Here is a 23,148-nt window from a genome sequence, read left to right as displayed (position 1 = left end):
GAAATTTCACCTGATTTATTCACACAAATCAATCCAAATTCATATTAGATCAAAAATATATGATATTACAAAGATACTAGTTAATTTTTCCAGGTACTAGAGAATCTTGTATAAATGTATTTGTTCAAGTGCTTCTCTGTCAACATCCTTTTCCATATACACATCATAGTTTAGCTGCATCTCTTCGACCCATTGGCTGAGCTGTATATCTGCCTGAAACAATGAAAACAGAGCCTTAAATTAATGTTGAGAAACATAGCAGGAGTTTCAAGGTCAGTACAACATCAAGAAGGCAAAACATACTAAGAGAGATTAGTCATTCCAGATTATGCAGCAATGATAAATTCATTTCTGGAAATGCCATTTAACTTAAATAGGAAAGAATAAAGATAACTTTTAAAAATTATCTCAGTCAATAGTCTAGACATTTTGCTAGCGTGTTACAACTACTTCTCTATGTGCATTTGTATAAGCCTCAAGCATCCTGATCAGAGGGCAACATTCTGACAGAAGTGTTGAGGGAGCAGCTAACTGTACCATGGAAGAACCACAGGTACTTTCTTGTTTAACACCCAGGGAGTATTGTATTGAGACTACAATGGGCTTCTCAGCTGCTCTGTAACTACTGCCTGCTCCAAGAAAAGGTCAAATGACACCATTGCTGCTCCTGGGGCTGAGGATCTATCACCCATCAGCATACAGGCAACAAGTGATTCAGTTTCTCTAAAGCAGACTACTGTGGCGAGGAAGCCACTTTATAAATAACCTTGTCATGTACAGCGTTTTGTTTTGATCATGCACATGATCAGCGTTTTGTTTCCTAACTAAAGCCAGCCCACATAATTTGTCTAGGCATCATAGTTGTAATCTACCGATGTCCTATGGCAGAATGGAGACAGAGCAGAGGTTGGTCCATCAGAAGTGGCTACTACTCAGGAACAGCAGCAGCAGCATAGGGCGTTCAGCATCTTTGAAAGTTGCGCTGTCGTCATGTTTGTTTGCAACTGCCATTTAAAGCTATGTCACTGATCCAAGACGCCTGATGGTAATCACTTGGCTAGTTGGGAGACCACATCTCTCCCTAATCTGTACTTCTAACAGCTCATACTGGCATATTACAAGTCATTTTCTATGCTGACAGCAGGTCAGAAAACAGAGTATCCTCAGGGATGGTTCTTCCTTAATATGTCCCTCTCTCCCACTGCCTTAACAAAACAGTTTGTCATGTTTCAAGGCATTGTGCAAATGTAGAGCTAAATAGAGAAAATGTTTCAAGGTTTTGCCTCCAGAAGTTTATAAATACATCTGTACTTCTGAGGTTCTGCCCTATACCTGGAAGAAGTCTGATCTTCCCCTGTGAGAAGTCTCCCCTCTGTGAGAAGGGGATCTCACAAAACTTACATCATAACATGGCTTTGCTAATGTTTTGTGGGTTTTTTTTTTAACCTCACAGCTAAGGTACTGTTAATAATACACATGATGAATACAATGATTCATGCAGCCTATTGATATAGGCTGGGATTTCCGTTTTACAGGTGGGGACAATCAAAGTGCAGGAAGATGTGTTGGTGGTCAACCTGGAAATAGAATCCAGAGTCCTACATCTTTTAATCTGCGCACAAAATTACATATCCTTCCTCACAGCAATATTGGCAAGCAGCTACCCTCAACTACAGAACTGCCACTTTCATAGAAAGTGACAAAATGCTTTGGCTAAAACTGGCTGAGGGAACTTACCTGGAGCTTTGAGAGTGATTCTTTAAGGCTTGGAACTGTCACTAATAAGGATCCTCTCTTCCTTACATTACAAGCAATAACTTCCCAAGCTCTGAAACATATTTAAAAGCAGGTCACCAATTTTTAGGGAAAAAAACACATTTGATATAAAATAAATCTAACACTTTTACAGTTTAGTGGCCAGAGATAGAGTAAGCTTAAAGATTTGCTATACATGCTCATCAGTCACTATTAATATCTAAGCAAATATCTTTGTATGAACAAAATCAAGCTTCGTATTAAAAACGGAGGGAATATATGGTCTTAAAATTTAGATTTTGTGACTTCTTAACTCTGATACATATATGCATGTCATTTTGTACTGTCAACACCTTCACTTTGGAGTAGGATTAAACATCGACATTTGGTCCCTTTAAACTTTTGATTTTGAAGAAAATCTAGCCTCTGAGCACACTGTTTTATGAAGCTTAACAACAAGCTGCTCATTACATACATACTTTGCAGTCGTGACAAAATACTTCGCTTAAGACATTAGCAATAGGAATATTTAAATATAGCCCCCAGCATTCCTTTTTTTCTGACTTTGCAAGTCAGATCATTTCTCACAGCACAGCAATTCAAACTAAAAAGAATTTAATTTCCAGCATTCTTCAAACTCAAGTCATTTGTCTTCATGGTACTAATGCAACATTAAACCACTACCCCTGAGTTCTTGAAGAATCAAATGAATTCTCAGTCATGTGCCTGGAAACAAATCTCCTGGGCATTTGAAATACCCACCACCCTGCACCCATCCACTCTGTGCCTCCCTGGTTGACATTACCACTTGGTATCAAGGGCAGTAGGACAAGCCTTAGCTGAAACTGCTAGCGAATGTCAGACTGTTGGCTGGGATGGTGGAGTCACAGGCACCCTTTCTTTTTGACTGCCCATTCTAACTTTGGACGGTAAAGTTATTTATGTTTTAAACTGATACTGCTGGATTAGCAAAAGCTCATCTGTGAGTGTCTTGTACCTGAAAGAGAAGAACCTTAGCCACGTGTTAGTTTGCTACCACATCCTTATGAAGATATATTAGAAATACCACGTTTTGCAGTGCATCTATATTAAGCTCTGACATCCACAAGTCAGTGACCTATCTTCTTTCTGAAGATTAAGCTTTACGTTGATATAGTAATTTCAGATCCTTTAACAGCAAGATACTATTTTAACAGATCAGTGCAAGGATTCAGCGTAAGGTTTGGGTAAACAAAGCAGCAGTGTTTAGTGGGTTTAACAACAAACAACTGCCATAACACCTTAGCAGTTAAGTATAACAATTAAGTGTAGGCAGTTTAAAACAATTTCCTTATGTAATTTATGTATGTGACTTCAAAAAGCACAACCTTAAGGTTTTCCATAACTCACGAGGTTACACACACATTGCCAAAGAAATAGATTACTTGTTTGGACACATAGCTTACCTGGCCTGTTCCTGTCTGTCAAGAAAATATTCAAAGACATTATTCATTACAACAACATCAGCCTTCTGAAGAAGCGAAGCCTGAGTACAGATGTCTGCATGAACCACCTGAAGGAGAAAAATTTCACAAGGCATAAATTAACTTAAGAGACAAATACAGCCTTCAAGTAGCCATGAAGGCTGTTAACCTAATACAGCACCTGCTACCACCATTTTGAACCACTCACAGAAATGGGTATTTCACTGGCTTCATAGTAGATAAAACTGAAGTAAATAACCGGAATAAGATTTAAAAAAAGAAAAAAAAAATCAGATTTATCTCCTCTAATTAAAATACTTGATTCATTACGTTAAGTGAAATGAACTATACCTGACTTTTGGTCTAGAACACTATGTGCCATAAAAGAGGAGATGATGTATGTGATGGCTGTTACATTTCTCTTACCTATATTTTATCACAAATGCTGATTGATTTCAGGAAAGGAGCTAAGCTAGCTAAAGCCTTTTTGAGGATATTAAAAGGTATCTCACAGGCTCAGTGGGTTACTAGAGGATTATAGCTAGGAAAGACACTACAATCCCAGGTTTGACAGCTGAATTCTCACGACGTATATTGGAACTGGGAATGCTGGAAAGGCAGGATTCTCAGTGGCACTGGAGGACAGCAAGTGCTTTACCTTACTAAACAACTGCCTCTCCAGTCAGCATAGGAGCTGGTTTGATTTCATCTACCTTCACCTACCAAAAAGGATATTAACACATCATATCATTTTCAAACAGGTGAGATTATAGTGACAGGAGAATATGGCTGCTCATTAACACTCTGACAAGATGTGTTTGATTTCCTCTTAAACACGGAGAAATACATCACATCCTAAATCTGAGGAGAAACATAAATTGGAACATCTTTTGAAGGGATAAGGGAGAGAAAGCCAATCTGAACATCACTTGCATTCCACAATATTTTTTGGAAGTGCATCCCTATATGTTGAAAATGGACAGAAAATCTAAACAACTTCTTTTCCTTCCTGTGTGACCTATTACTAGGTTGTGCTGGGAATATACTAACCTGATGGATTCAACATTTCACATTTTGTCAAATCCTTCCAATATTGGACAGATGTAAAAAGGAATTCTTAATTCTGACAGGAAAGCTGAATGTTAGGATAGAAGATTAAAAACACTTATCTGTTGAAAAATGTTTTGCCCACTTAACAACATATGAATACTTGTTGGGAGGGTAAATTATGTATTCCTCCTCATAACGAACACGCAAAGCATGCTGTTCTGATTGACAGAGGAAACAGATACTACCACCCCTGCAACTTGTAAGGGTTCAAGTGCGGAAAAGATGATGAGTTGCCACAGTTTATGACTCTGGTTCATGCTATCAGAATGCATTATAGCAATTGCAATTATAGCCAAATATTTCAATATCAGTAATAACAGAAACAATTTTATAAACAATACCGTTCATAAAAAATTAGGCATCACAGCATTTCATCTTTGAGAGCTATATTCCATGGGTTCTCTGCAAGTGCTCCGACTCAGTAAAACAAAGAGCTTTATCCCCTTAAACACATTACCATGCCAAGTCGTTCACCACTGCCTGTAGAGAGTGGAAAGGAAGCAACTGTGTTCTTGTACCTTACCCAGAACTGGCAGGTTAGTATTTGAAGGCTCTATTTCATTGAGCAACAGGGACAGTTTAGTTGTCAGAATGTCTGGTCAAACTGCTACTTTTGCCTCTAGTGTGTGGACATCTGAACTATTTCCCCACTAGTTCATGAAAGTTAGAGCTTTTCAGGACAATTAAGATTGGCAAGAATTTATCTTAAAATACTGCACTGCAAACTGTAGCAGTACAGGAGCTGATTAAGAAGTTGTTCAAGCATTCAGGCAGCAGAGAAAGGAGACAGGCCACTCAGGCCTCCATCAGCAGTCCTAAATACAGTAGGTCCTGGTTGTCAACTCATGTTCTCTGCATAAAGCCACTATTAACTGTAGATTAAAATGAAAGACCATGAACTGGGGTGGTAGAGATATTATGGATACAGGCTTGACTGCTGCCCTGTTACACAGGCAATAGCCTCCTGCAGTGGGGCAGGACAAGATAGTTAGGGGCAAAACATGCCTCAGCTAAATCTGCCAGAACTCATGTATCAGAACCCAAATTTACCTAGACTGTGAGTGGGATTTGGATCACTATTTCTGAGGCTAAGGAGAGATTTTACTTTACTGTCTTATTTTCAAGGGGCAAAAATAACAAGCCCACAGAATTTCTGTACAAAAAACCTGAGCAGCAGTCCTTTAATCCAAACACAAGTGACTAGTGGACTGTTCCTCCACTTCTTGCAGCACAAGAAGTCATGATTAGCAGTAAATTTTCTTAATGCCCTACTAATGGCAGTCCTAATATTTTAAGCCTCGATTCAGAAAGACACTTAAACTACTGGGAAACTTTGAACATGTGTTGATGTTTCCTTGATCTAAATAAGACTTAAACTTTAACTTAAAATTAGTCTGTATTTACAGAGTAGGTGACTGTGCCGACTAAAGTGACCTAAGCACCCCATTCTCCCCAGACACATCCTCATTCCTGTTGGGGAATGTGGGACCACATAAGCATGTGTAGCTACACCATGAGCCAGACCCAGGTATTGCTCCAGCCAAAACACCACTTTTTTGCTGGGTTCTTTTTCAGCTGGACCAGTTCCCTGACCCTGACACAGCTTGGCTGTGTGTTAGCACAGACGGGGCAGCAACTGATTTTAAAACAGCCCTGTTACCCAATGGAATACACACCAAGCCTTTCATGATTACAGGCAATTTCTGAATTGACGTCTCAAGTTTCCTAAGATCTGCTGAACTGTTTATTTTCCTCCCAGCACCTACTGCTCAACTGACAAAAGATGCTGAGCAACTTTCTATGTACTTTAACAAACCAAATGTTGACCAAAGAAACACAAGGTTCACTCAGAGATTTAGCCACTAAAGGTATCATTCCACCCTGCTGTCCTTTGGGAACATACGCTAATAAAAATTCAGAATATCCTCAAAAAACAATTGTTATTTAAGAAGGGTCTTTTAAAAGTTTTTCACATTTGTGTCATAAAATTATTATCAGCAACTGGATTCTGACTATTTTTCAAGCTGGTATGTATCTCTAGAGAGGATTCATTTGGAGATGAAATAAAAATCTAAGATTGAAATGTTCAAAGCAGTGTGATAACAGGAGTCACATGATTAAATTAGCATCTAATGAGACTCAAATAGCTAAGTCCTCAGGCACTGCTTTGAAAACGTATTATTTTCTTATCTTTATGCTCTGAAATGAATACTTCAGCAGAATTACAAGGTGTGAAGGAAAAACAAAAAGGCTTATAATGAAGAATATACAAGGCTGAAAAGCATGCATATAGATCTCCAGCTCCACTGAATTAACTTGACAGAGTTCCTAACTGCACTTTCAGTCTCATCAGAATAAGGTGTTATGAACACAAAACATATGCAAAAACAAAGGTTATGGATAAACTTGCAGTAACTGGGATTGAACTGGGCAACCCAATGATACTGCCTACCCTGTGTTAAATATTTTATGTTTATTATTTCTTTCCAGTTTAAAATTGGTTACTTCAATTCCCAAGAAATTACTAGACCCAGCAGTTTGTGTGACTCCATTCAAGAGCACATGCCTACAACACAGGATTAAAGACAGTATTCTAGCCAGCATATTCTACTTACCGTCTTCTGCTGGTAACAAAATAACTGGTATTCCCCAGAAAGGAAAAAAAAATAATTTTTTTTCTCATTAAAATAGTAATAGTTATTTCCATAATGGGACTGGAGAAATGGTTCTCATAATGATAGCACATTCTTTGAAACCCATTTTGTTTGTGGAACGTACATATGCACCGATATTCCAAGAAATGAAATACCAATAGCCGTAAGTCTTTTAGGCGTTCTTAGATGCAAATTTGCAAATCCTACAAACATTTTTCTGCTAACATTAACGAAACACAGACATTTAGTTTTGTTATTCATGACAGAAACTTTTTATACATTCAGTTTCACAGAATTTAGTGGCAATAATGTCACTGATTTCACTGAGAGAAACAGCTAAGATACATCTGTTTTGCGTGAGCCAGTAGGTAAGTCCATTCAGGAAAAAGTCTAAGCGATTCAACACGTTATCATATTTTGATAATTTCCCTCTTCCTCTCTGCTATGAGATCAATGCAAAGCCTTTGTTTAGGACCAAAACAAGAAAAGGCAGAAACTTCTCAGAATGCTGATTTACCAGCCACTCACATAAACAGGATACCTAGTACACAGTGCTTAAAAATATACACATTAAACCATATATTTAGTTACCTTTATTCTGTCAATGAACTGATATTTTGTAATCATCGTTTCTTGCAGCTGGCAAAAGTCTGCATTCATTTCTACTCCATACAGTTGGGATGCTGAGCTATAAAGATAACCCTACATTAGGAAAAGGAAATTTAGTAACTGTGATGCCTTTAAAACAAGTTCAAAAATTTCAATTAAAATGGAAAAAATAAAACACAGGTTAAAATTAAGAAAGCATTTTAAAACAGCAAGTTGAGAAATGTCTTTCAGTGGATGTGATGTATTTTTCAGAGCTAAGCCCCTGATTTGGCAATTCCCACTTACGTCTACGAATTTTAGTATGAGATCCAAAATGACATGTCAAATAATAAAAAGAAAAGGAAAGCTCCAACTTCACTGCAATTGCAACATAGATGGAAAATGGTCTAAGAAGGAAAAAAGCCATACAAACCAAGTTACAAAAATAGTGTGAAAGGAAAAGACTCTGCACATTTTTGTTTCTTGGGAGAATGCAAGAAGAAAATAGCAAGAGAAAAAAAAACAACCATAAGACATACCATAGTCAAAGTGAGTGAAAATGGAGGACAATGTACCAGCAATATAATGGGATATTTTGGTACAGAGTCTTTGTCAGCACCTCTAAGTATTGTATTACTGCCACTTTCAGGTACTTCCTACAGGTACATATGAAAAAAGATAAATTATCCCCTAATAATAAGCCCAAAATAATGGCTCAGCTTCGGACTGAGATTTTGGAAAATGGTTGGAGATGTTAGGAAAAAAAAAAGTACAAATACTTGAGCCTACAGGGCCTTAATGAAGATATTGCTTTAAGTGTCATTGTTTCCACTGAACACTGTAATTACATTTTGCCAACAATGGCAAAGGCAAACAAACAATGCTAAAGATACAGAATATCTGAGATATCTACATACTACAATCTAATTATTAAAGTTTTCTGAAACCATTCAACTCAGAGAGTAGAAAAGCAACCTGTGAAGGTGAAGTCACCCCTCCTCCAATACAAGCCAAGAACATGATCAAAAAGGAGAACTCTTCTTTTAAAATGTTTCTCCTGCTTTATCTTGAGACTATATTCTACTATAACAATACAAGCATTTAAGTACTGTAAAACAAATTCAGGCTAGCAAAAGTGTTACCATTTAAGGACCCAATGCTGCAAATATTTACAAATGGGAGTAACCTTCCTCATTTGAGTAGTCCCAAAATTAGATTATTCAGATGAGTAAAATTACATGCTCAAGTGTTTCCAAGATTGAGCCCTAAACAGCCATTGACTTTTGTAAGAAAGTTGTAATGTGTGTTTTGCATTGCTGTTGGCCATATGTTGCACCAGCCATGCCAAAAGCAATCAAAATTGCACTCAAGTTTCTCAATGAAGTATTTTATGTGCATTTTAAAATGCAGAGCAGGACAATATGTTTTTGGAGACAAATTCATATCAAAGTCTTCCTTTGTATAATTTAACAGTTTGTCAGCTTCATAAAGGAATTTAACATAACTAATCTATATATAGGCATGGTCAAGACATAGAGGACAAACTTACTTACGAAGGAGAGACAGAGCAGGAACTAGCAAAAGAGCAGCATGTGTGACAGCAATATGCTACTCTGTTGGACAATAGACTTTTCCTCTCCATAAGCAAGATCATTTGTATTCCCTCTTGTGAGGGACAGAACAAGAACTGAAATCGCTAGTAAACAGCACCTTATACTGTTCAGAGACTCAGATCAGAGGTGCCTCTCAGAATCACCCATCCAAGATGGAGTAACAAGAGCAGTTAGTCAGAGAAGAGGGAACAGTAATAAAATATGAATTCCTGTGCTGGAAGTTACCGCAAATAGCACTGCACCAAGCCTGGAGCCAACGTCAACCACTACCTTTCCTGTCAGGTCAGGCAGTACACGTTGATAAAGAAACTTCAGTTCCATGAGGGAAAAGGAATGCGAAATAAACTCTGGGAAATAAGAACAGAACAAAGGTGTTGGGTGGGCAGTACTAACTACTGTGTTATTAACCAATGAAATATTAATCTGAAGAGTTATCATCACTGAAAACCTGTATGGTTTCCTGCCTGAACTAGTAGTGTTGGGGACCCTGGACCCAGGGTTTGCAGATCGGAGGTAGCCTGGCCAGTAGTCTGTCCTGAGTCCGGGGATTCCTTCCCTTACATGGAGAATTTTGAAATACTTCATGAAACTGAATGACCTTGTTCTGCACAGTGACATATATTAAAGAATACAAAACAAAGTAACTTGGAATTGTTTAAGTGAAAAAGGAAACATGGTACCTAAGGCTCAACACAATTCATGCAAACCTTTTTATGGGCAGACATATTAATAGCTTGAATTTCAACTCCACGGTGTTAAGGAATGGAATGTTCTCCATGTAACAATTCCTCCTTCAGTGCTATACTGGCGACAGCACTGATCTGTACCACACCACACACAAGCTTTAAGACGATGGTGCTTTCTACCACTTTTCGTGTGTGAGAAGAGACTGAGGCTACTGCATGGACTCCTACAGTATTGTCTTCCTCTTGCAGCTTCCTTTTCAGTGGTACATAGCCCTGCCTCTTCCCTGCCCAGTTTTTGTGGGTAACTAGTGTCACTCACACCCTGCAAATTAATTCAACTTACATGTGTAGGAGTCTCCTTCCACTGGTTACAGGAAATAATTCTGGCCTGTATACTGCACCAGTCTGGACAAAGTCCTCCATCGGCTAGATGTTGTGTTGTCCGGCTGAGTCACTGCACAAACCAGTTTAGTCAAACTGAATTTGTTTCTCATGTTCCCAAAAGAGCACTTACCTAAAGATGCAGTCTTGTATGAGCCACACTCTGTGCAGTAGCTCCTACTCATTTTGCCCTCCTCACACAATGAATCAACAAAATCATCATCATAAAGGAATGCATCAACATGAATCATGGGCAGTGGATGCTGGTGTATCTGAGAAGAGGAACAAAACCTAAGAAAGGCAGAACCAAGTCTCTTAATTTCACTTACACTGTTACACAGTTAATTGTCCTACCATCCTACCTTTCCCAAAATCCCTGAGATCGAAGTTTTTCCCTACTCAAAAGTTACAAATTAGAATTAAACCATAGAAATCCTGCATGTAAACTGGATCATCAAATTCCACTGAAATAACCCGTAAGTGGAAGTCAACAAAGGAAAGCAAGCTGGTTTCGACAGCCAAGTAGGAGACTTGGTGTGAATTTTGTCTCCTTAGTGCCTGCTTGGCTATAGAGGAGGTACAGGGTAAAGGAAGCTTTTTATCTTCCACTTTAATGAGGAGAATGTAACTTAAATTTAGGAGAAAGGGCAATTTTGCTTCTCAACTTCAACTGTCTGAATATTTTCATCTTCATGCCTTATGCCTCAATCTAGAAACATCCCTGATTAACATGAGTGTCATTTTCAATCAAAAGCATACCAGTTGGGATGCTTGCCTTCTCATCATTTCAAGGGGTATAATCTTCATCCTCCTACTCCTCTTTCTTCCCTCTCCCAGGCTTGCTGCGTGTCGCCAATCCACTTTTCCCGTTTAAGAGCCACACACCGCTTTTCTGGGAAACGCGTTAACTTTCCACCTATACTGACAGCTCAAGTAGAAAAGGTGCTCCCCCCTCCCACAGGACTCACAGCCCACCTCTTTCTCAGCCATCAGAATCTGAAAAGAGCTGGAAATAATTTCTGGGCTGCCCACATTATGGTAAGAGCAAAACACTGGCCCTGTATTTCTGTTTTCTTTAAGGGGGCTGTTAAAGTCTATTATGGAGCTAGCATTAAAGAATCACTGGTGACAGGTGCCATACCACACAGAATGAAAGCTATGCTAAAAAACTTATAATCAAAGTATTAAGAACTATGAAGCAAATTTCTTGGGGTCACACAATCATGCAGCAACTGACCTGAGAACCAAGCTGAGATTACCTATACCTCAGTCCAGTGCTCATTCTCTATTATGTACTACCTCTAAAACTGAAATCAGCATACTCCCCAGATAAATTAAGTGGTTCAGCAAAAGGAGACCATAACAATTAGCTTACTTTCTGCATAGCTTGATGTTCCGAATTAAACATCGCCTCGATGGGTAAATGATTCCGCAAATCTTCAGCGATATTTTTGAGCACAACATCATTGTTACTCACCACAAGCTCATCAAAGTCATCTATAAATCAAGACAAAAAAAAACCCCTGAACAATCATATGTAGATCATGTGGACTATGTGATGACCAGTACAATACAGTTGCAAGACATAAACAATACCAGATGGATAAGGTTTTTATTTGAAATGCATTTTTCAGCCTTTGTTAGCTTTTCCAGCCAATGACAGATTTGGATTGTAATAACTTTGCCACTTAAAATAAACGTAGCGCTTTTTTGAAATCTCAAATTATTTTCATATTTATAAACTTATAACTCACATATGATGGTCTGGGCTGCCACCAAAGTGATACTGTTTCAGCTTAAGATATAAAAACATCAAAGATGTTTTTGAACTATTGGAGAAATTACAAAACTCATAGTTGCCTGAATGCAGGCTTTTTTTTTTTAATACAAGTTTCTTTTTATACATACCATCTTTCTAATAAAGTGGTTACAAAAAAATCAGGGATAATGCACAGTTCAACAGTTCAACTCACAATACATTTTACACAACTTAAACTACCAAAATATTTCAAATGTGAAAGAAGATAGGAATGGATGTAAACCAGTATGTTTTTGCAAAGCCACACTGTAAATTCTTGCTATTTTTCCAGGATATCCCTGCATTACTTTAACACCTTTTTTTTTTTTAAGACATCTAGAAAAAAGATCGAGAGGGAACCTTGGGAAGTCACCAATCCTTTCTTCTTCCAAGGCTGAATCAATGATAAGTGTCACTGCTTCTTCAAACTATTCTTTTAAAAAAGATTGTTAATGCTGGAGACCCCACAACCTCCCTTAGCAATCTACTGCAGTGCTTGACTATACTTACTATTAGAAAGATATACTTTTCTTAATAACCGATCTAGATTTCCTCTGCCACAATTTAAACTCGGTACTCTCTGTCCCACTCACAATGGAAATAGAAAAGTTTGTTCCTCGCCTGTATATGGCAACTTTTTACTTCTTTGAAGACTTATCATGTGTCCCATCAGTCTTCTTTTCTAGAAGAAACAAGATCCACTTATCCAGCCCTTTCCTGCATTCTTTTTAGGAGTCTCATCATTCTCTTGGAATGATCTTCTGGACTCTCTTATCCTTTATGACCTGCAGTATTGAGAACTAGAAACATTACTCCAGCTAAAGGTTTATTTGCACTACCCAGACTTTTCACATCTTGCAGCCAACATCCTGCTTACACAGCCCAGTTTCATGTTAGCCCTCTTCCCAGAGCATGATGTTCCTAACTGACATTCAGCACGAGATCTGTTGTATGCCTGTACTCTGTTCCTTTTCTGTCACATTTTCCTCAAAAGAAGGACTAGATGAAATTCCTTTTTGTCTGGACATCTCACTGCTCTGAAGGCATTGAACTGGTTCTAAACAAAGGCACATCTCAGGTCAAAACTACGTACCTGTAAAAAAACCAAAAAGCAATCACAAACTTAATCCTGAAAAATATACCAAACCCATCTATTGATTCTTGTCTAAAAATAGACATGCTTGTCCTCTCTTCCCCACCCCTTCTTTTGTTTGTTTCTTGTTCTATTTAGACTGCCACCATGTTGGGCAGGGAGTGTGGATTTTACATATATGAATATCACTCACCGAAAGAAGATCTGACAGCTTTTAGGGGTGTTTAAAAAAAGTTAATGTTAGCATTGCTGTCCCAGGTGGGAACATTAGTATAAACAAGCAAGCAGGTTCAAAATAAATCTATAAAACATGCTACAAGTTTCTCTATGCTAATATACTTAATCTTTCCTGTGGAACACAGGCAATGCTAGAAACAGTGAGAAATTTTAAAGCTAGTATAAGAAATAGAGACCAGCTAAACTTTTCACTATGAAATGCTTCTGAAATGCTTTTTGCTTAAGCACTGTGGTGAGAACAACATGACTAAAGAAACCCTCATTCATTAGTGCAAGACACTCTCTTCTTAGAGTGTAAATGTAAATGGTTCTTTCAACATGTCCCAAAACTGACGGCAACAGATAATCCTGAATCCCGCATAGTAAGCAGCAGCAACTTTAAATCATCTGGATTCCCTTAACATATATTTGTTTTATTATTTATTAAACGTATAGCAGTAACGCTCCAAGGCCCTGATGGGCACAATACCATTGGTAGTTGTTATACGACAGGAAGACAATTTGCTGTTCCAAAGAGCTCGCAGCTAAGTTCTCCAGAACCTCAGCTCCTAAAGAGATGCAGACTTTGCACTGAGGAACACAGGAGGGATAGAGGTGGCAGCTGCAAGAGCAGCAGCATGAACAACACAACAGGTGCAATGCAGCAGCTCCAACTTGTCAGCATTTTAATTCAAAACCTCTAATGAGCACCCATCTCCTGTTAACCTCACGGTCCATCCAACAACTTGCAGGTTTGTTATGAACATCGCAAAAGCAGCAAGTGATTTTTCTGATCAGCTCAGGGAAGATTTCTATGGATGTGACACGGCACAGAAGTAAACCCAGAGATTATGGGAAGGGAAGGTGGACAGATTTAACTGTTGCTTAACTGAGACCGTCAGCACCACGACAGGCCCTCACAGTACAAAGGAGCCAGAGTTTGCTGAGGTGGATAACATCTGAGGAAGCAAGGAGGAGAAAAATCGTGCTACAGACAGAACAAGAGAGTAGAAAGCTGATATTAGCAGCTGTACAGACCAGTGCCTGTGGGCAATAAGCCCCTACATCTGGCACATGCTTTAAAACAATACTATTACTATGCAAGAGAGCTCATCCAGCTGTTATACTGCCTGCTAAGAGTATCAAATTCATACACAGCATTTAATGAAATGCAGGAAGTGTTCATAGACCACCAGGCCAGCCACATCACACTGCAAATGCAGAACTTCAGCTCCCTTTCTCCCAGAGCTGGTGCGTCAATAGGATCTACTCCCTCATGGCCTGGGTGACCTTTTCTAGCAGCAGATAGCTCTCTAGGCTATTCAGTGTCCCAGCTCTGCAGTAGAGAAATGGATACTTTCAGTGGGAGACAGGCAGCACACCCATCTTCCTCAAATCCACAATACCCCTTCCCTGCCTTGACTTCCATTTGTACAATACTTGTCACAACACTGACCGTCTTACATGGGGCCCTCTGAGCTCTTCTTACAAAACAAAGTACGACACGCAAGAGTTCTTGTGGATGCTCTGTGTGAAACAGGTCCTAAGAAAAATCTTACAACAGATATGCAGCTCAAACGAAAAACTGTTGAAACAGTGATAATGAAAAATAAATGACGAATGGAAATGCTCCTTCCCACCTATCAGTTAATACTGTAAAGCATAACCATGCAGGAACAAAAAAAGAGAAGGAGGTGTCAACACGCTCCTTCCGAGATGACAAAATGGCACCTTCAGCAGAAGCTGCGCATGCAACGATCGGCACTTGCGTGTATAGTCTGTGACTAAACTCAGGTGCCGAGAGTCGCCTCATTCCTGTCAAAGCAAGAAAAGCAACAGCTACCACAATAACTCATTTACTTTTGCAGTATGTAAATATTTATAGATTGCCATCAAGTACAGAACACAGGTGCCAAATATGAAAATACACATTTCTGCCTTTGCCGGTACAGTTTTATCAACTCCACCCTTGCGTTTAACAAATTGTTTGCTCTTGAGAATCTCAGTATCACCTTACAAGGGATCTTCAAAGAAGAAACAAAAATAGAAAACTATGTTTGATAACATTTTAGTGCCTGTTACGTATATGAAATGGAGAGTGTGCAAGCCAATCCCTGTGTTCATTGAACAGACAACTAACCAGGAAAGAACCGCACAGTTCATGAAATACTGCAAGATGAATCACAATCATTTGTTTATGGAGGAAGTCTGAGTGCACAGTGTTTGTATTTTACTTCAAAAACCGGTTCCACTGGATCTACTCAACATGCATTTGTAAAATTTAATTAACACATTGCAAAAAGCCTAATTAACACCCTGATGCTGCTCAGGCTTTCTATGGCAAATATAACACAAGCTAAGAAAACATCACAAAGCCTCACGCAGGACAGAGAGCACCGCTATACCAATATCTAAACATCCTGACACTGTGAAATACATGATTGAAGACAAGCAATGTATGATTTCCAAATGACAACAGAAGATTACATGTCACGTGGGCAGAAAAGGATTTAGCAAAGGCAACCATAACAGCAAGCAGCTTACGGTCTTCCAGATATATATTCAGACTTACAGAAGTAAAAAGCAAATACTAATATCCATGTTACTTAATACAAGGTTAATTTAATCATTCAGTGTGTTTTAGTGATACTGAACAAATAGGTCAAGAAGGAAGTCCCACATCTCTAAAACCTTACTATCTCCTTTTTCGGCTAAACAATTTGAGAAGCAATCTGTGACCTCAGTATACCAACTTCTTCAAGAACTCTAAACATTATTTCTATCCCTAAGCGTACTTAGCTATTGGTAGAAAGAAATCAATTTTGTCCAATAGGAATATAACCAGAGCTTATTTTATTAGTTCTTTAAGTCTTTTACATTCATAAATCGAAAGAAGCTTCAAAGTTAAATTTTAAACAAGGTAAGTCACATACCTATTTTACAATCACTAGTTTTCCCCACCATTATTAAGTTTCAGTGACTAACAACTTAGAAGTACTTGGTATTCTTGAGAATTCTCTCACAGCAGTATCATTTGTCACAACAAAGGAAATTAATGCCAATTCCCAAAGTTGGTGATTCATTAAATTACAGGTAACATCCCATTTTAGTTTACCAAACAGCAGAGTAGTGGAAAAGATTTTTGGTATGGCATAATTTTAACAAAGAAATACATTCCAGATAATGTGGCTCTGCAACGCTATTTTGATCTCTTCTGAAAGGATATTTTACTTGGATAAATCACTTCTACCAATTTGGATATGAAGCCTTGTACTAAATTGCTTTTTCACACAAACAAAAAAATTACATACTATACTTGTTACATTGCAGAAACCCATGCTTTCACCCTTTTAAAAAGACTCATTCCACTTCAGTTCCACCTGCAGTGACAATAGTACTGAAAGGAAACATTAAAGACCATTTCCTGTAAAAGAGTCAAGTTTTTTCTTATACTATTTCCTATTCTTGTCTTGTGAAAATCACCATCTGATAATTTTACCTAGCAGGTCTGGGAACACAATAATGCCTAGATCATAAAGTACATAACAGAAAATGCTGGACAAACTTGGCCTCTTCCTAAGAGTATGATGTGAAGTTGTTTCTTCTCCATGTGCAGTAAAGCAGCACGTCCACCATGGTCCGGGTAAGTTAATTTTGTCGGACGCCCTTCCCTCACTGCCTGTTAAAAGCCTGAACTTAGAGCACTGACTGCTCTCAACTTTCAAGTCACAAGACTAAATCCTATGCCAATCTCTTAAAAAGCTGGTTTGCTCCCAGTACAAGTGAATCCACAAGAAAAAAATTAATTCGTACTTAATTATATGTTGTTTATCCTTAACTTAGAGGATTTGCAACGGTTTATTATTCAATGATTGTTTTGAGTAATACATCACTGTATGAACAATCAGCAATTCAGACCAGTAAACCACTTTGAAATCTTAGCTTTATATTTAAATGTTTCTAATGAAATGCATAGAATGGAAAAAGTTTGTAAGATTGTTTTATTTTACTGTTACATGACTGAAAAAAAAATTAAAAGCTAGTATTAGAACAGTCAGTTTTAGCCCTGCTGAAAAAAATATTTTTAATCTATCTTAAGATTCCGCAACAGTACATGAAAAACCATAAAGGGTCTTTTGATCACCTTATCTGTGCTTCGCTGACATGAATAGAAAGGTAGGCTTTTGTAATCTGCATTAAAGCTCTAAGTACAGCAAAAGTGTTCAGTAGTTGGCAGTAAGTAGAGTGTTTTGGTGACTTTAATCTCAAACTTGAAATTAGGATTCCTGTGTTTACTTCTTCTGATTCCTGATCTCTGTTCATGTATACAGATAGCTTGATCAATTCCACTTTCACTGCTTATCTTCTCCAGCACCCATTCTTACCAAATGCAACCTCTCCTGCTACTGAAAATTCTTAAGAGTTTGGGCAGTGGAGGAGCAAAAGGGAATATGACCATGCACACATTTATATAGAAGCTATACATCAAATGCCGGGACCCAACTGAGGGGGGATCTTCAGGGGGGTTTCCCCAAGTGGTTTGAATTAGCTCTTGGGCTTCACCCAAGTTTTCTTAGCCAGAACTTCTGGAATGTGGTTATTGCAGAAGGATATTAAAGCATTAATCATCCTATTATAAAAAAGTTCAGTTAAGACACCAAAGGTTCCTGTTATTCTTTCCAACTCTTATTATTTCATTTTCTTCGAGATCTAAGACTAACTCAAAAGACAAGCTGGAATACAAGTCACCGTGAAATGACGTACATTTCACTGCAATGCGTGGGAAGAGCTGGCTGATTGCGAAACAGCAAAGCAGTGTTGCTAAGCAGCTGCCTTAAAACAGTAATGTCTTCTTCCATCATACGTAAAGATTTGGGATTTCTAAAATTCGCAATACCAAAAAAAAAAAAAAAGAGCATGACTGGTTATTTTATTCTGTACAAAGAAGAAAATGAATAGCATCTTGCACACACTTACATTCCTGTAATTACTAAGGAAGATTAGTCAGAAATCATTAGAGTGAGAACCTGTTCAACGTTCTCTCAGTTGCACATATATGAGAGTCTTTACTTTAGATAACTTGCTTTACTATACAGTAATTTGGCTCTTCCATGGAAAAGTTTCTCAATAATATTCCATGCATACAGCATGCAAGTCAGAAAACACCAACTAAGTTAAATTAATAAGGCTGTCTTTGCGACAACACTAATCCTAAAGGGCAACCACTATATGCAGGGCTTTACTCTGAGGCTGCATGTACATTTTACGTGAGAGAGAGGTGTGAGGGAGGAAAAAAGCCTGACTATAGCTAACACTGGAATCATGCCCAGTCCCCCTCAGCTGGAAGTAAAACTCCAAGCTCAACATCTTGACAAAAACAGGAATAGGATGGCAGCAGGAGGTGGGGGAGGAACCCACATACCACAGAAAAACAACTTGTCTGTGAGGATGCCATTTTTGTTTCCATTTATCCTATCCTTGTTTGCTTACAGTTTTTTCATTGAGAATATTATCCCCCCCCATCCCTACAACTTTTTTTCTTTTGTTCATCAAAGGTTTGTTTCTTTCCTGCATCTATATTGCCAAAGACTAGACTTTTATTTCTGTGTGATACAGAGATCTGGTAACTTTTTAGCATCTCCCATAAAACTGTTTTCTCTCTGCACAGAGAGAACCCCAAATTCCCTAGCTCTATTCAGGGCATAGCAGCAGAAACCTCAGTACCAGCTCCTCATTATCGTCTGTCCAACCAGTATTAATTATTACGGCGCTATCTAGGTGTTACAATGGGCAATATAATTACTCAAACGCAACAATTCTGAGGGAAAAAAAACCACAGCAAAAGTTACTGTCAGTATGCAGTCACAGAAGCAGTTCAGAGAAACAATACAAAGAGAAGTGTCATCAAGAGTGTTGTGTTGGGGATATCACCCAAAATATTTGCAACTCCAGGGAAACTGCAAAAAGGGTAAAGGAATGTGACCTGCTGGACAAATGCCTCTGCTTACTTACTGTTCAATGCTGCAGGAAAATAAAACTAGTAAGAGAGAGAGAGAGATCTCTTTTATTCCGGTCATGTACTTACTCAGGGTGAAGAAAAAAAAAAACCTGGAGATAAACCAAAAGGACACAGCCATTCAGAAAAAGCAGAGGGGAAAAATATGAACAGGCTAATGGCCCCAAGAGGCAATGAAACATATCTTAACTGGATAACCATGAAAAGTTCTTACAAATGGGCACAAAGCTTTCTAATTCCCTCTCCTCTACCATATACCTATGTGTACACATATAGGTACGTTAGAGGGGCAGACTGCAGCACCTCAAGATAGCACAAAAATTGGGCTAACATTAATACTTCTACTTAAAACATCATAATCAACAGATTCAGAAACTGGTAACTTCTACAAGCAGTAGTATGAGACCAAATTCTATATGCTCTAAATTTCTCCACAAATGTGGCAATCTGGGAACTAAAATTAGCCTAAGTCACACATGTCCCAAATAACACATCTGGGAACAAATATGGTTACCTATAGCTTTATACTGCATCAGCACTTGGCAAAATACAATCACAAACTGTAAGGAAATGCCAAAGATGCAGATGCCCAAAGTGCAACTTCATGTCTCAGAAAATAAATTAATAGCATCCAGCCAGAATATTAACAATGATCTTTTTTTTCTGAAGAGAGAAAAATAGTATAAATTATTATCAGAGCACAAGCCTGTAAACAAAGACAATAAAATATCATGGATAGTGACTATAAGAATCCTAGAACAAAAAGGATTCTGAAGATGTCCTGTCAAGGAGATTACAGAAATGAAATTATATTCATTACTTCAGCTGCTTGGTCGATTGCCCTGCGTATCCCATCTACTCTGTCTTCTGATCTGCAGCATATGATTAAAAAGCCATTGAATGGCAACTACAAAACTACTTATGTTAGTTTTAAGATGATGTACATAGTGAAGCAGCAGCCATCAGCATTGATGCAAACAATATAAAAATAGAAGGACACATATTGCTCAGATGTACCAAGCACAAAGCAGTTCAAAAGTTGGAACCTGATCTACACTTCAGCTTTACGTCAATTATGAAGAGTAAATATGAAGCAAGAATTGTATTTCCTTTCTGAACGACCTAGGCGCGGATCTCGATCTTTAAAATTCAGAAAAAAATACTTGAGAGATCATAACCTAATAAAGGCTAGAAACCACAGCATACTTGTCTTTCACAGAAACTATCTATCTGTGAGAATTTTTGGAAGCTGTAGCACAAAAAGAAAAATTTTAAAAGTTATTCATTGACAAAGGATTTTTGCAAGTCTACCTAAACTATGCCATTGGCTAAAAATCCCTATGGTAGAGGTAAACCATGATTATAGAATCAAAGTGGAGGAAATAGTAAGTATGTGTTTCCTAACTGAAACAGTTTAGCATTTTCAAGTTTCACTAGTAAGTTCTCATGTGCTTTACTGTATTTGTGAAAGAATCACTAAGCTGAGAAAGCCATACGTGCACACCACACAAACTAATAAAGTGTAGAAGGAGCTGTAATGATTTACGTTAAGTGAATAAGCAATATGAATGATTGCATATGAAATTAAATGAGATGTTTAAATTAGAGCACATTGGATGGAAGAAAAACAGTTCTAGTGAGATTATTTACAGTAACCCAGGCGCTGTTTAGCAAGCAGAGCATGCTACTGCATCCAGGCAAGGACTCAAAAAGAAAGGGATGAAATATTGCTGATAGCACGTTGCTCTACCATGTCTATACACACGTATGTGTAGACATGTATGTGTGTGTGCATACGTGTACACACACACACAGAGAAAATAAGAATGTTTAGTTACAATCACCACTAACTACATCCATCGAACTCCAGCCTTCAAGTCTTAGGGAGTCCCATTTCTGCTCTAATCGTGAAGGCTGACTCGCATACGCTCTGAAACATCTGGCAATGTCTTTCCTAGAACAGAACCCCTTGGGATGGGAGGGCTGCGTGCCCACCGAGGAGGGTGAACACTGAGTTCCCAGCTGGTTCCTCTCCCGCAATGCCAGCAGAGGGCCCGCTCAGCCAGTGAAGGATCTTTCCTGCCTCTCTCTATCTGAGTGGCCGTGGGAGCTGCAAACCACCGGCCAACAGTGAGTTTGCAGTTCTAAGTGCCTGCATAGCCGGACAACTTCTAGGTGTCACAGCTGGCCTTTGTGCAACAGTCCCTGTGTGTTTGCTTATGAAGATGTTTCTACCCTAAAGCAGAGGTGCTGGAACAGAAGACCTGAACAAGAAGAATAATCCCAGCGCAACAGCGCATGACTTGGGGAAGTAATGTATCATATGACAATTTTTTCCCACCCAACGCTTGATCACCAGGGAGTGGGTTTACTGTCCCAACAGACAATGACTAATGTACAGGACACACATTTATTGGCTGCTTGAGACTGGACTAAAGGATTCGGGGGGCATTCAAGGTTCATATCTGCAATGGCAAAATGCAAATATACCCACAGACTAAGCAGCATTTAGTCAGTTTATTCAGCATGGCACTGTGTGCCTACACCTTTAGTGCACTGCCCATATTCAGGTTTTCCATGTCATCTTTTTGTTCAGTTGCAAATTAACAGCTTGCGCACTGACCCACATCGCCTTTCTTCATCTGTCATGAGATGCTTGATTGCAGCATGTTGATGAAATTATACTGAGGCACAAACAAGAAAGTAAACAGAAAGCTATGTTAAGATTAAGTGGGTAAAGTAGTGTTTGCACATTAGCTCAAACCGCTATTTTCAAGCTTCTGAAAGGTTGTTGTGTGAAGTTGAACAAGCCAAAACTAACATCTAAAAATCTCTAGATATGCCAGGAGCAGAGTACCTCTGTATGACCTCTGACGCTTCACGCTGGAGAGTTTAAGAGGTTACCACCCCAGCTGTCTGTCCTGCTCTTCTGCCGGGAGCACCTGCCTCTGCCGGCAGAACAACCACGAGCTTGCACCTCTGCCAGGATACTCGAAACCCTAAAGCATGCCATCACCTCCAGTTCAGACAGACGCGACAGCCTGCTGTCGGCTGAGAAACGCGGGCCGGTGCCACCGGGCAGCTTCAGGCACAGCAGCCCCTGCTTAGAGTCGGAGAGGGCGGGCGGCATCAGACGGGCTGCCTGCGCCGCCGCTTCAGGCCTCCCCTGCCTCCCCGAGCACCGCAACCCACGCCGGCGCTGCCGCCAGCGCCCTGCGGCGGCGGCCCCGCTCCCGGGCAGCCCCCTCGCCCCGCACCAGGCTGCCTCGGGCGGGGGCCTGCCGCCGGTACCCGCCTAGGCGGGCCCTGTCAGCCCTGTGCCACCGGCAGAGCCGAACGCCTGCCCGGCGAGCGGAGCGCCCAGCCCGGGCACGGCTCCCCTCAGCCCGGCGACCGTTAGGCGGGCACGCGCTCGGCCCCGCGGGGGGTGGGACGCCGCTCCCTCCCCCCGCGGCTGCCGCACCACCCACCGCGGCCCCGTAACGGAACGGGGCAGCCAGGCCGCAGCGCCGGCAGCGGCTCGCCCCTGGCCCGTTACGCCCACCGGGCCTCCCCCCGCGATCGGGGCCTGCCCGCGGGGCCCCGCCAGCTGCCGGGCGGTGGCAGCGGCACCCGGAGCGCAGCGCCCGGGCCGGGCCGGGCCGCGCTTACTGGTGTGGCGCATCCAGTGCAGCAGGCGGGGCAGGTCGGCGGCGCACGTGCCCCGCACGGCGGCCAGCACCGCGCGCCGCGCCGCCTCCAGCTCCATCGCGCCGCGCCGCCGCCAGGGGGCGCC

The 23,148-nt window shown here is 40.0% G+C and overlaps 1 protein-coding gene across 8 annotated transcripts; it reads right to left on the bottom strand.

Moving 5' to 3' along the window:
- Positions 1–23,148, bottom strand: LOC142082914 (uncharacterized). Of its 8 annotated transcripts, XM_075151667.1 has the most exons (9): positions 23,025–23,092; positions 22,231–22,476; positions 11,626–11,747; positions 10,384–10,541; positions 9,409–9,530; positions 7,574–7,684; positions 3,201–3,307; positions 1,738–1,828; positions 1–213 (listed from the first exon to the last, which is right to left on the bottom strand). In XM_075151667.1, the coding sequence occupies exons 3-9, from the start codon at positions 11,715–11,717 to the stop codon at positions 97–99; spliced, it is 798 nt and encodes a 265-aa protein (XP_075007768.1). In that variant the 5' UTR covers positions 11,718–11,747; positions 22,231–22,476; positions 23,025–23,092; the 3' UTR covers positions 1–96. The 8 variants fall into 8 exon arrangements, with proteins under 8 accessions (XP_075007768.1, XP_075007765.1, XP_075007763.1 ...); XM_075151664.1 differs by lacking the exon at positions 22,231–22,476 and having other exon boundaries at positions 23,025–23,148; XM_075151662.1 differs by lacking the exon at positions 22,231–22,476 and having other exon boundaries at positions 10,384–10,522; positions 23,025–23,132.

Source organism: Calonectris borealis, chromosome 5 (genome assembly GCF_964195595.1).
Source record: "Calonectris borealis chromosome 5, bCalBor7.hap1.2, whole genome shotgun sequence".
Classification (NCBI taxonomy): domain Eukaryota; kingdom Metazoa; phylum Chordata; class Aves; order Procellariiformes; family Procellariidae; genus Calonectris; species Calonectris borealis.
Note: the sequence above shows the minus strand (reverse complement) of the source record. Positions and strands in the feature narration are given on the sequence as shown.

What these genes read in the sequence shown, in the direction of transcription:
- LOC142082914 (XM_075151662.1), bottom strand. Translation starts at nt 23,121, where the DNA reads ATGGAGCTGGAGGCGGCGCGGCGCGCGGTGCTGGCCGCCGTGCGGGGC. An exon ending in ATACAAGACTGCATCTTTAG is followed by an intron (nt 9,531 to 10,383) that starts GTAAGTGCTCTT and finishes CTTATTTCCCAG; the next exon opens with AGTTTATTTCGCATTCCTTT. An exon ending in AGTTCATTGACAGAATAAAG is followed by an intron (nt 3,308 to 7,573) that starts GTAACTAAATAT and finishes TTTCTCCTTCAG; the next exon opens with GTGGTTCATGCAGACATCTG.